This window comes from Ascaphus truei, chromosome 6 (assembly GCF_040206685.1).
Source record: "Ascaphus truei isolate aAscTru1 chromosome 6, aAscTru1.hap1, whole genome shotgun sequence".
Classification (NCBI taxonomy): domain Eukaryota; kingdom Metazoa; phylum Chordata; class Amphibia; order Anura; family Ascaphidae; genus Ascaphus; species Ascaphus truei.
Genome location: NC_134488.1, coordinates 114488686 through 114502435, shown reverse-complemented (window position 1 = coordinate 114502435; position 13750 = coordinate 114488686). Strand labels below are relative to the sequence as shown.

At 41.9% G+C, this 13750-nt stretch overlaps 1 protein-coding gene across 14 annotated transcripts in view; it reads left to right on the top strand.

Moving 5' to 3' along the window:
* RAP1GAP (RAP1 GTPase activating protein) overlaps positions 1-13750 on the top strand; it is a 217740-nt gene that overhangs the window by 164347 nt on the left and 39643 nt on the right. For 13 of the 14 annotated variants that reach the window (XM_075605863.1, XM_075605862.1, XM_075605866.1 and 10 more), the window contains 4 exons: positions 6646-6681; positions 8043-8090; positions 8701-8739; positions 9638-9823. In XM_075605863.1, coding sequence (XP_075461978.1) covers positions 6664-6681; positions 8043-8090; positions 8701-8739; positions 9638-9823 — 291 coding nt within the window. In that variant the 5' untranslated portion in view covers positions 6646-6663. Of the gene's footprint in view, positions 1-4451; positions 4530-6645; positions 6682-8042; positions 8091-8700; positions 8740-9637; positions 9824-13750 lie in introns of those variants that run through there. The other variant, XM_075605860.1, reaches the window with a different exon arrangement.

Genomic DNA, 13750 nt, shown 5'->3' with positions numbered 1-13750 from the left:
TCCAGTGTTTTTCATCCAGGGTTCCCAGGAACTCTTCGATTCCCCGGGCATCCCTAAAGGCTCCTCTGCAATTTTCAGGTCATTTGAAAATTGTACCAAACAGATACATTTACAATGCATCTCATTATAGACACAATATTAGAGTGGGTTGGGGTTCCACAGAATGTCACAATATAATTCTAGGGTTCCTTAACTAAAAAAAGTTTGGAAACCACTGCTATATACAATCTTGCTGGGGACCTCTTTGGTTCCTTTGGTTTCAGCTATCATCTGTATGCTGGATGCGTGTTACGTTAGACACTTCCTTATGTGCTCAATCAAGTGACTATCTGGGGAGCAGGAACATGCCTCATGGCGGACCTGCAGAATGCCGGACGCTACCCATAGTTTCCTGCACTTATTCAGCCCTGGGAACAGTTCTGATTAATTTACTCACAAACATTTCAGATTTGGAGATTGATTTGATTCATAGCCATTAGGCATTCTGATACTGTGGAATAGGGATGTGTTAGTCCATCTCTTTTTTTAACATTCTTTTTATTAGTTTCCATATATAAGTGAAGGCATACATCATTATTTTCTCATTGTGTTCCTCACACCTACACTTATCAATTCTTCACAGTACCACATCTGCATATCCACTGGGCTCCACAAAGACTGCATCATAGATTCTAATACAATTATTGTATCTTGTGAGCCATGTTTACTCTTGTCTTATTTATATCCCAAGGCATCGTGGAGGATATCTCGTGTTCTTATTGCTGATCACATTAGAACATTTTGTAGAGTGCTGTCATAGAATATATAGCCAGCAGGTTACAACAAGTGTGAACAAATGAAAATAAAAGTTTTAGAAACAATTAATAACATTTTGCCGGGTGTGGAGGAAGAGAAGCTGCTGCACCATCCAAGCGAACGCCCTGTTCATTTACATGCATTGCATCAAAGGATCCCATATTTTAACAAATTGACAATATTTATTATTATATGCATTGGTTCGTTTCTCGATTGCAGCAGTGTCCTATAACCTTACTCTCCAGTTATTAATAGTAGGAAGGTTGGTGGACTTCCATCTTTTCGGGATTAAAAATGTTGCCACAAGAAGCATGTGGTTAATTAATTTTGTAAAACCATTAGACATTCTTCTTTCTTCGAGCCGCCACCCATACATTCCGGCTCCATGAGGATCTCGAGTCGGGTAATATTTTGTATCTCTTGGACTATGCTTTCCCAAAAGCGATTGACCTCTGGACAAGACCATCAGAAATGGAAGAAGTCTGCTGGGAGCCACATAGTTTCCAACATTAGTCTGCAGTACCAGGATAAATATTGGCAACCCCAGCTCGTTGTGACCATGGGTTATTCACATTTACTCATTGTGCCACAGGCACAAAAACTAGATTAGGGGCACATTTATTAAGTGACTGTACGGGTTGTCGCACCCTAAACTCTCATTGATTTCAATAACAAAAGTGCCATACTGGCACTTGAGAAATGTGCCACATAGTCTCGTAACCCTTTGGGTGCCCCAAGATGTAGTGACTATGCCATGCCCAATGGAGGTTTTATTTTGCAGCTTAGATTGGGCCCTGCATTCGAATGGAGCACTGGCCGCGATCTGCCCAGTGAGGAAACGGAGGAGTCTTCTTCCATTTCCTGCAAAATAGTCCCCGCGTTCACGTGACCAGACTGCGTGAGAAGGGGCGCGGCACTCAGGCACTACAACTAGGGTTGCCCGCGCGACAATCGTTGGTGAGGAAGAATGTTATTTATAAATGACTTGACGGATACCTAATCTTTTCTAAATTTCACTCCAAGTATTCACCAATTTGCACCACTTTATATTCTTTTTCGTAAAACATCTGGGGAGGGGTCTTGGGAGGGAGTGTCCTTCCGAGGATTTTTTTAGGAAATAGAATATGAAATACTGTACATGGCGAGCAATACTGATCTTAATGCGCCTCCCATAAATTCCAAGATTGTTGGACCCCCTCCTCAACCTCTCTCTCTCTCTCCCCTTATCCTCTCACCCTCCCACCCCCTCGTCCTCTCACCCCCTCCCCTCATCCTCTCTCAATTCCGGACACCTGGCAACCCAAAATCGTCACAACCCCTCCGGCGCTCAAAGAGTTAAGGGTAGAGACTACTTTCCCCTGTACTACTGCAGTATAAAAACCTTACTAATGCCATATGTAAGAAGATCTGGTCTGCAATGGTTTGTAGAAAAAAGCAACCTCCTCTGGCGCTGAGGCAAGGATGTAGATAGATGAACTTGAATTTCTTCTGTTAGACAGTGACCTCAGGAAAGGAGAGATAAAGACAAAACATGCAGGAAGCCTGCAATGGTGTATTACCCAGGGATAACAAAGATGTGAATATAAGGAGCAATTTATTACAACGTTAAAATGACCAAAATGACCATAAAATACAATGCTATACAAACATGATTAAAATAAATAGATGAATGAGTGCCTAAGCACTGGGTGATTGAATGGATGAGTGCCTATGCACTAGCCAAAACCTTGAACATTGGCCAAGATTTCCGTGATTGCTCCGCCTGGTTAAAACTGGAAACCTACTCACCAGATGGGAATAGGTATTAAGCACTGGTTTAATGGTCTTTGCCGCCGGGTTAACCGCTTGCCATGGGGTGTATTCGTCTGCAGCAGACGAATACACCCCATGGCAAGCGGTTAACCCGGCGGCAAAGACCATTAAACCAGTGCTTAATACCTATTCCCATCTGGTGAGTAGGTTTCCAGTTTTAACCAGGCGGAGCAATCACAGAAATCTTGGCCAATGTTCAAGGTTTTGGCTAGTGCATAGGCACTCATCCATTCAATCACCCAGTGCTTAGGCACTCATTCATCTATTTATTTTAATCATGTTTGTATAGCATTGTATTTTATGGTCATTTTGGTCATTTTAACGTTGTAATAAATTGCTCCTTATATTCACATCTTTGTTATCCCTGGGTAATACACCATTGCAGGCTTCCTGCATGTTTTGTCTTTTTCTCTCCTTTCCTGAGGTCACTGTCTAACAGAAGAAATTCAAGTTCATCTATCTACATCCTTGCCTCAGCGCCAGAGGAGGTTGCTTTTTTCCACCAATACAAGTCTGAGTGGAAGATACCAGAACAATCTCTTTAGGCAGCTCCAGGACTACCATTTGGACATTGTATCTAAGGTTGTTTCTATATTTATACATTTGTTGTTTACATAAGCGCTGATTTTACACCTATTTTTTCTTTAATGGTTTGTAGCTGAACAATTAGGCCACATTTTGCAAAGTAGATTATTTAGATATTATTGCTGCAGCAGAAGTTATTACCCCCTGTTAATATGGAATAACACAGTGAATAACGTGTGCGTTAGGGAAATAAAGCCCGCGTTACTATTGTTTTTCATAGCGCCATGTTAATTCTGGCACTAAGTAATGCAGCATGTTAACGGGAGCTGTAACATCCGCTATGTCTGTATTTCCGAATTACTGTGCTAGTGTTCCCACTAGGAGAACATTTCAGCGGTCTAGGACATTTGGTCGCGGCTGTTTCGCCGCAACCAAATGACTGCCGCGTCTCACCCTGCCACTGGGACCTTTCGCAGCCGGCCGCTACGCTGCTAAGGTAAGTTACCTTAAAATCCCTTACCCTAACCCCTTACCCTAACCAATAAGGTTAACCCCTACTCTAACCATTAAAACTCCTGAAATTAACCCCCTGCCCTATCTGCTAAAACCCAAGTTATCCCCCTACCTTAACCGCTAAAACCCCTAAAGTGAACCCCATACTCTAACCACTAAAACCCCTAAAGTTAACCCCCTACCTTAAGTACTAAAACCCCTAAAACGAACCTCATAACCTAAGACTTACCTTCTCCTTGACGCGGCCGGCGGGGGATCGGCTGCCGCAGAGGGTCCGACTGCGACCCGTGAAACAGCCGCAACTAAGTGTCCCATTCTGCATTTACGCACACGAGAAGAGTCTGCCTCCCATAGCAGGGTAATATCCGAGCACCGGGAATAAAGAGTCTCTCTCTGATGCATTCCTATCTGAGTCACAGGTCACAGTAACCTGTTCAAAAAGTTCAGGACCTCCCACAGTTGCAGTAACTTCATTAAGTTACCCAAGTCGTAAAGTTTTCCATAGGGACATTACGTCCTATTTAATCCCAAGGCACATATTTAGGCTTGACACACTGCCGGAGTGCAGTAATTTATTGCTACTATAGCCTAATGCGACTTAGCAAAAAGCTCAGAGCTGTAATTAAAGATCCCCACAATTATTACATACAATATATTACTATTATTATATACTGTTGTGTTTCTATTTATATATATATTGTTGGCAGATTATTCAGGGTTTTACTATGTATACAACCTTAGAAGAAGAAGAAAAAAGAGCTTCATCTATAAAACCCCAAAAAGATTAGTAGGAGAAAACAGTCAAGGTGAGCAGAGGATAAGCTCAGTGCGTGTGCTCTACAAGTGCCCCTAGGTAAGAGATGAGGACGTTCACAGCAGCAAATGTAAGTACTGTAACTCTATTTATAAGAGGGGAAGGCTGAGATGAAGTGCATTATTAGTAAACAGAAGAGCGACAGTCACCTTCACTCTGAAGGCTACTAAAATGCTTCCTTGCAGCATTAACTTCTCATTCTTGATCATATCTCTAACACTGACTTAATAATGCCTGACCTCTGTTGCTCAAGCTGTTCTTTGCTTTGCCATTGCCTTCCTGCTATATTTTCCTTAAGCATGAAGTTCTTAATCAAGCACAATACAATTGAGAGATATAACCCTATGCTAAACACAGGACAACCAACATGCCACCAACAGTATCACATCTGTCCCAGTCCAGACTCATTATTTCAGGCACCATTAACGGTGTAATGATTGAAGTAGAAAAGCTACAGTATGTGGTGCTTCATCGCTGGAAGCAGCAGTGCACAGAGGGTCAGAGAACCGAGCGCTATGTGTATTTTCATCTGAGGGACACCACACAATAAGTATGGCAACTGCCAATATGTTGTGGCTATTTTTTATTGGGACTTGTTTCTTTATTTTCTGTGGATGGGGCCCGTGTGAAGGGAAGTGTATGGAAATTCCACAGTGCAACATGCTGTTTTACAAGTGATTAATTAGCATTTTCAGTCTGTAGCATAAAATGCTGCCCTATTTTCCAATCCAGGGAATCTCCCAGTAGATTATTGCACTAGGAGTCCCTGTCTTTAGTAATAATTTGTCTGACAATCTGTTAGGACGCAATTGCTGCTTTAAAAAGCACCTTTTTGTCACCCAACTACAGTAGGTCTGCTTTGCTTGCTTCCTCCCCCAAACGCCCCGTTATGGTGTAGCATCCCTATGGGATGTGCCCTATGCTACTGTAGGTTATGGTGGAACCGTTTTATGGACAGGAGGCTTACACACAATCCATGGACATTTTTTACTGCCTGCCATGATCTCTCAGGAGGGGGATTACAGTCAGATTGTGCTTCCCTGCCCCGTTGCCATTCGCAGGCGCTCATTATACCGCTGCCACTACACAAGCAGATCATTTGAATATTTCAGATTTCCATATGGAAATCCTGTAAGTTTCCCCTTGCTGTATTGTGGAAGGAATATATGCAAGGTTGATGAGATACAATATATCATCTTCCTATCATTTCAAAGTACACAGTAGCTGGTTCAGTATTAATTCCTGTACTTATGGGATATGTTGGAAGAGGGTTACTGCAAATACAGTAGGACTTATATTCTAGGCAAAGTAGTGAAGATTATAAAAATGCAATGCAGATGTCACCTTCTGCTTCCCGCCTGTCTAATTCACACTGGTCCTTGTAGTCAGACTTTGCAGTACTGTCCTAGTTTGTGGTATTAACTTGCATACTCTATACCAGTATTTGCTGGGAGTTTAGATTCCTAAACGGAGCGATCGGTGTAGTACAGACTTCATTTGCAATATCTCCTGACAATGTATTCTGAGGCTTTTAGACTAATGTGGATATAGAACACTATGGAAGAACAGCCTACATCTGCGTTGCCCCAAAGGCGGACTGCCTTTGGCGCAGTCGAAGGGCAGTCAAAGTGTGTGAGCCGTTTGCTGCCGGTCGCTGATGTTTGGTGATGTTAAAGCTGCTCTATTTCAATCTGAAACTCACCAGCCCTTTTATCCCCTTTACCGAATTTTCCAACTCTTAACTGTGCATGAAATGTCTGTGAATTGACTGTACAACTCTGTTCATTTAATGTAACCATGTATTGTTATAACTCTGTGCCCGGGACATACTTGAAAACGAGAAAACTCTCAATGTATTACTCCCTGGTAACACATTTTTATAAATAAATAAAATGAAAAGAAACAGGTCATAGATGAAAGTATCCAGGCTGCAAAAAAGGTTCCAAAAAGCCTCAATTTCCATCCACTGAAACACATGGGAATGTTTCGTCTGATATAGCTGGAGCATTATTTCTCACCGGGTATGTCCCAGTTTTGCAGCGAGCCAGGGGACTTTGATATATACCCACCTCAGACTGTTGCTTCTGTATATGCCCCCACGCTTTCTGCTGCTCACACAGCTGGCTGGGGGCAAGTGTGGTGAGAATCCACTCTGATTAATCATGGGCCTTTCTCTCTTCCCACAGGACTCCGACTTGTTTGAAATGATTGAAAAGATGCAGGTGAGTAAGTGGCCTTGAAATCATTTTGAACTCGATCATAGAGAGAGAGTGTGCTCTAGAATGGGAACTATTCTTAAAAGGGTTCGATTCACAAAAGTGTGTGCGCCATTAATTATTGTAAGAAACCACCACCTTGAAATAGCTCGTATTGGTAAATGAATGAATAAACAACCCCCCCCCCCCAAATGCAGATAGGCCAAGAAGTGATAACAGAAGGAGAGAGACATTTCATGTGACATATTTTGCTAATAGGTACTGTATAGAATATACAATCTGCATAGCATAGGGGTCTCACAATGAAGAGACTGCATTAACAGTGTGTATACTGTATCTGTGTGGTAGAAGAGGTGATACGCATCATCACGGGAAAAAATGCTGCTTATTTTCATAAAATCACAAGTATTCCCTTTTCATTAACCTAACCAGGGGTAGCCAACTCCAGTCCTCAAGAGCTACCAACAGGTCTGGTTTTTACTATATCCCTGCTGCAGCACAGGTGGCTCAACCTGTGCTGAAGCAGGGATATCCTGGAAACCTGACCTGTTGGTAGCTCTTGAGGACTGGAGTTGGCTATTTTTGCTCTAACTAACCCATTGTCCTTTTGTGTTTTCTAAATTCGATGCGACTTTCTCATGCACAGTATATGAACAACATCTCAGATCTAGTGCTGCGGGTGGAATTACAGATGGGGCAGGCGTTATTACCCCTGTTAATATTAGTTAGTGTAAGAACTAACACAGCAAATATTGCATGCATTGAAGAGATAACGGACGTGTTACCGTTGTTTTACCAATGGCGCTGGGTATTTTGTTTGGCGATAAATATTGTGGCAGTGTTAACACGTCACATTGCGTTAATGGGTGTAATAATGACTGCTACAGCTGTACACTAAAAAGTGAACCAAACTGACTGCAAGCAAAACAGAACTTAGTGCTGCTAGTTTCCATCTGTGCACAAGTTATATGCTTTCCTATTATTCCATGTAACCACTACAAGTCATCTGCTTACAAGAGCAATTAACTTTACTGTACCTCTCATATGCACTTACCTGAGCCCTTGCACTTACTATAACACCCTCCTACTGTCTCTGTAAATTCTCCCTACTTAGATGGTAAGCTCTCCGGGGCAGGGACTCCTCCTAAAATCTATTATTATGTGTGAAGCACTTATTCCTATGATGTCACGTATGTTACTGCTGTAAAGCGCTACAGTATGTACATGGATGGTGCTATCGAAATAAAGATATACATACATTTGTGTTATGGACCTGCTTGTTCTAGATGTTCTAGAGAACAGACCTAGAGTTACATGGACTCTTAGCTGTGAATAGTGTATCACTCCATGCTTTGTCTGTGTTTCAGGGTTGCAGAATGGATGAACAGAGATATTCTCTACCACCTCCACTTAAGGTACTGTTTTTTTTTATCGTGGGCCCTACCACCAAAACAACAGCCACATACACAAAATATCCTTGTACAGCCATATGCTCAATGAGGGCTCCTACTATGTAAACCTCACTAGGGTGACTTTCAGACATGAAGAAGAGTAGGGGTTCTTTACCTTCTTTATAACGGTGTCAGTCATGTGGGGGATCTCCAATGCATTTCAAGGTTGTTTGCTGCTGCAGAACGAAAGATGTTATAGATTCAGAGTGGCCTTGTTTTCTTTATTGTCATCTACAGTATTGCGTCCGTTTTTGTTTGAGAATTTGTGATACCAACATGAGGCCACTATAGCCATACTTGTGTGATACTTTTTTTGCTGAATTATACTGTATATACATATTTCTATTAATGTCAATGTAGAACATGTAATCTTATATGGACTTTAGTTGGTTCTATGACTGGGAGGGAACGTGTATAACTGTCACAGGGTGGCAGAAACAAGCACCACCAGAGATCTGTGTGCGGTTGTCCTCTATGGCACTGGATGGCTCTGGTGACATTGGGTGGGGGGAGGGGGGGTTATTGCTCTGTACATACTTAGCTGTGACACTTCCTGTCATTACTTTGTTTCCAGACTGAAGAGGATTATATTCCGTACCCCAGTGTCCATGAGGTGAGGAAGGTTCTAAACTTCTACGTATAGAGGAACAAGAGATACGTCAATGCTGAATAAACATTGTTTTATCACAAATAAATCACAAGATGGAAGAAACAAAGGAGGGAGAGGGAGTAGGGAGTAGAGGGTAGGGGGTATGATGCCTTTTATTGGACCAACAAGTAGTTGATATGTTACAAGCTTCCTAACCTCTCAGATTCCTTCAACAGTTAACATATCAACTACTTGTTGGTCCAATAAAAGGTATTATGCCACCTGCTACCTCTCCCTCCTATGTTACTATATTGAAGAAAGGACCAACACGGCTACTCACCCTTCTTTGCCTAAGATGGAAGAATAAAGCCAACATTTCAGCACTGATGGATCCCAATTTCTGCCCAGCTAAGGAAGTTGCTACTCTGTTTCAGCATTTAAGTCTATTGTTTTTGTGATATTGAACACGCTGTTACCTAGTTATTGTAGTTCCTGAACCACAGACGTATACTTATTCAAGCTTTTACATTTGCGTCACAGAATGACTGATCTTCTGTTGACCAAGTATTAGTTCCAATGTCTTTCTATGGGGCTACTTCTCAAAGTTAAAGAACAATCAGCAATATGATGGGATTTTCTTGGCTACATACGGTGTTATTTGTACCATCATTTCATAGGTTTGGAGCTATCTTTTTCATTAATAGCCCATAAAACCATACATTACAAGGCTGTATAAGAATTGTAGTGCATATTTTTTGCAACTACTGCTGTGTTGTCTCTACTGTAGGGAATAACATCCGTGTTGGTTATTACTGTGGGATATTAGGAAAGTGAGAATGGGCACCAACTGTTTATAGGTGTATGAATCTCTTATCACACACAGGAGTTACGCCTGCTATGATGTCTGCTCTGCCTCTTGCAGGTCTTGGGCAAGGAGGGCCCATTTCCCCTCATCCTTCTGCCTCAGTTTGGGGGATATTGGATCGAGGGAACCAACCATAACCTTTCTGGTGTGACAGACCCTGACACAGTGCAGTCTCCAAGTGGCAAGGTGAAACTAGAGAGCAACCACACAGCCAGACTTTACCGCAAGCACTTCCTGGGCAAGGTAAGGTCACATGCACAACCCTTAACCTCACCGTCCCCGTCTTCAGGCAACGTTGCCTGTTCCAAAGTAGAGCTTATTAATAATAACAACAAGTTTTCTTTCATACAGCACTTTTCTCCCAGTGTGACTCAAAGCCTTCACAAATACAATACAGTGCGTCAGAAGCAGCATTGTACACGGGATTTTTACAGACACGGCCCCTGTTGTTCGTACGTGATTCATAATAATGAAATGCTGCAAGATAATAGAGAGAGTGGCTACCACACTTTATAATGTCACTACTGTATAATAACAATTACGTTGGGTTGCGCCTTTTCCAATCCACTCATTTCAAAACTATGTACATGTCCTAAGCAATGATGCACAGGTAGTGGCATCGTATTTCAAAGGACGTATGCAATATTGCTTCATGACCTCCTTCATCATAAAACTTTAAATAACACATGTGCAAATTAGTTGAAGAAAGAATGTTAGAGATTTCTGTCTGTCATAGGAATGGAAGTCACGTTAAACTTTAATAATTCTAATTAGGATAATATATAGAGAGTTTGTGTTAGAGGATTACTCAGAAACATTTCTCAATATATTTTCGAAGTGGTGCTATGTTCATAGATGGCTGCGTACCTTGTTATAATTCCTGCTTGTTATTATCTGATGCAGATCGAGAATATTTTGTAATTATTGTACAGGTAAATGTAATAGACCAAAAAAAAAAAAACATAAAATAAGTTGTGTTTAATTAGGGTGCTGTTAACCTAATTCCTGCTGGATCTCAGAGATGTAAACCTCTGACTTGTGTCTATAATAATATCCCAGTAGGGGAGGTTCAGTAATAAGTAGTCAAGCAGTACACAGCATATCTTAACTCATTCACTAAAACGACATATCAGTGGGTGTGTTCTGCTCTCACACAGTGAGGCTCCTTTAGGGCAGGGGAGCTCAACTCCAGTTCTCAGCCCCCCACCCCCCTCCTCCTCTTGCTGATTGAGCCATCTGTGCTGAAGCAAGGACTGATTGAGCCACCTTTGCTAAAGCTGGCACTGATTATGCCACTTTTAGTAAAGCAGGGACTGATTGCTCAACCTGTGCTGACACAGGGATATCTTGAAAACCTGACCTGTTGGGGGGCTTGAGGACTGGAGTTGACCACCTCTGCTTTAAGGTGTGTGTTTGGACTGCAAACATCAGTGTTAGTAACCGAGTACCTGCCTATATATTGTATAATCCTTTTAAAAGTTGGGTTTGGACAGATTTGCTGGGATACGGTGCAATGACAGTATTCTTGAAAAGGCAATACTCTGCAGGTATCTGGCCGTCTAGGGGTTAAGTTCATGCAGCATCTGCATTCCATGTTTATATTAGTATGCTGCAGGATTCCTCAGCGCCTAAGGAGTTAAGTACTGGAGATATCTGATATCCACCCAGAGACTTTGGCAGCAGTCACAGGTAAAGTAGAGAGAAGAAACGCACGCAGGAGAGACCGAGCCCTGAGCGCGATCTCTCACTACTATACGTCCAGCTGTTTGGGCGTATATCTGGCTTATTCCACTACTTGCTATCTGGCAATATTAGATCAAGAATAAACCTGAGTCACAAAGGGTAACGTGGGGTGAAATACGCCCAGACATACATGCCCCTGCATAGGAAATAAATGGCTTTATGCAGTGTAGATATATTTACTATGAGCAGAATGGGAATCAACGGCTCAGATCTTTATGGAGAAGTCAACATCATTCTGAAGTGCAACATGTTTATTTCAATGGGTCACACTGTTCCCCTCATAATAGTGTTATGTTGGATGAAATAGTGAAAATACATTCACCTTACACAGTACAGGTAAGACACACACAAGACACAAGAACCTACACAGGATTATCTACATTTTTCACCTCTCTTACACGCCACACGTTGTTAAATTGATGTAAATGTTATCTATATTCTTGTCAAATGAGAACACTATGGCCCAAAGCCTAAATGGGGTAATCCTTGGCACACGTTATGTCTAATGGGGCCAGGCATCATTTAGTAACCTTGTGCCTAAATAACCCTATTTTTGCATACTCCGTTTTCTGAGACTTCCCTAAGTGTAACTGCTATCCACATGTACAATCGTGACATTTACAGCTTGAATGATGCATGCTGTTTGCCAGACTGGAACAATCAGGGGGTATCCGTGTGCGCTGCATACTGTACCTTATTGTATTCTCTTTAGTCCCTTTGCACATGGAGTGCCTGAGTCCCCCAGTACATGTAGGACACCTCATACATATGTTTCCGTAGAAGCCACTCATCCTGGGTTATTTATTAAACAGCGATACAGCCGATCGATGCACTGTCGTCCAGAGACTTCCATTGACTTTAATGAGAGTTGACCGTCCGTGCAATAGTGCCCCGATCAGCACTATTGCAGTTGAATGAATAACCCCCATCCTGGGTGAGTTTCTCTGTTAAGGCCTCATTCTTTAAATTTAAAAAAAAAGATCAAACAAGCGCAAAGTAATCTCTTAAGGTGAGTGAATAATAAAGGGTTAAATATAATATATATGTGCAGTTGCAATAAATTCCCAATGAAGGCAAATGGAGTGATAAACAGAGGGAAACAAATATACAAATGTAGGTAAATAGTGATGAATATACTATTACTCTTGGGGAAGGTGCAGCCTCTTCACAAGGAGGTCTCCCAGTATCCACATAGTATAGCAGCAACAGGTCCAAAAGGCAAACTTTCTGAGGATTTCTACAAAAAAAACCCAGAAAATATATACAAAGTGCAAAAATATTTAGAATGCGTGGGAAACGGTTAAAAAAAAAACGATGCTATTCCCACTTACGTGGGATAAGGAAAAATAGAGGGTTTTCCCAACAGAGAGTGGCTCGAACAAGGTCGTGATCTTCACTTAGATGAGATGTAGAATCTCAAAACATGTGAAGGAAAGAGAGTAGAGAACACGGTGCAAATGCCGTTTATAGGTAAAAACACGTCAGAGCAGTGGAAATATGTTTTTCTTGCTGTTTCTGCGAGTTCTTATCTCTGCACACGAGTAATCGGGTCACCTTTCGATGCTCTCCATGCTCCCTGAGGCTTCCAGTCGGGTTGGCCGTCTATCCAGCGGATTCTGGGTCAATCAATGTCTTCTACGGGTCTTAATAGGATTGGCTGAAATGTTTCTGCTCATGACTTAATTGAATGAGGGATGACAAATGAATAAACCCCCAGTTTTAAGCTGTTAAAATGTCCTAATAATATGACCATGAATTAGATCTTGAATAGAGGCCTAAGGGAGCAGGGAGAGCCCCTAAAGGTGACCCGATTACTTGTGTGCCGGGTTAGGAATTCACACAAACAGCAAGCAAAACGTAGTTGTGTGTATCAAGATGTCACAGCGTCAATTAATTGGCATACTATTAGGGAATTGTAACTGATTAAAGCTGGGTTTATCCAGGGCACTTTTGGTGTTAAAATGATGCATTCCCGTTTTGCATTGCTTGCCATCAATGTTTAATAGCAGTTTAGATTGCAAAAAATTATAATCTATGTGTTTACTTGCAATATGGGAGGTATGTAAAGCAGGATTTAGGGAGAAAGTAGAGGAGCAAACTGGCCAAGTCTCCCGGAATGGCAGGGAACCACCCGGAAAGAAGGACAGTCCCCGGCAACTGGCCAATCTGCAGCAATTGTACAGATCTGTGCTGGGCCTTCCCCTTTTTTTCATTCATCTTCAACGCTGCTACATAGAAAGTACGTAAGAGAAGCCACATGTCGGTGGCTGCAAAGCAATGTTGGGTCATATCCTGCTACACTCAGCCATATGACTTCTCTTTGCTCAATGTGCAGCAGTGCTGAGTACCTTACAGGAGCATAAGAGGCTGTGTGCAGTTCCCACCAGAGATAAGGTGAGGAAAGAGAAGGCAATTATATTATTTAGC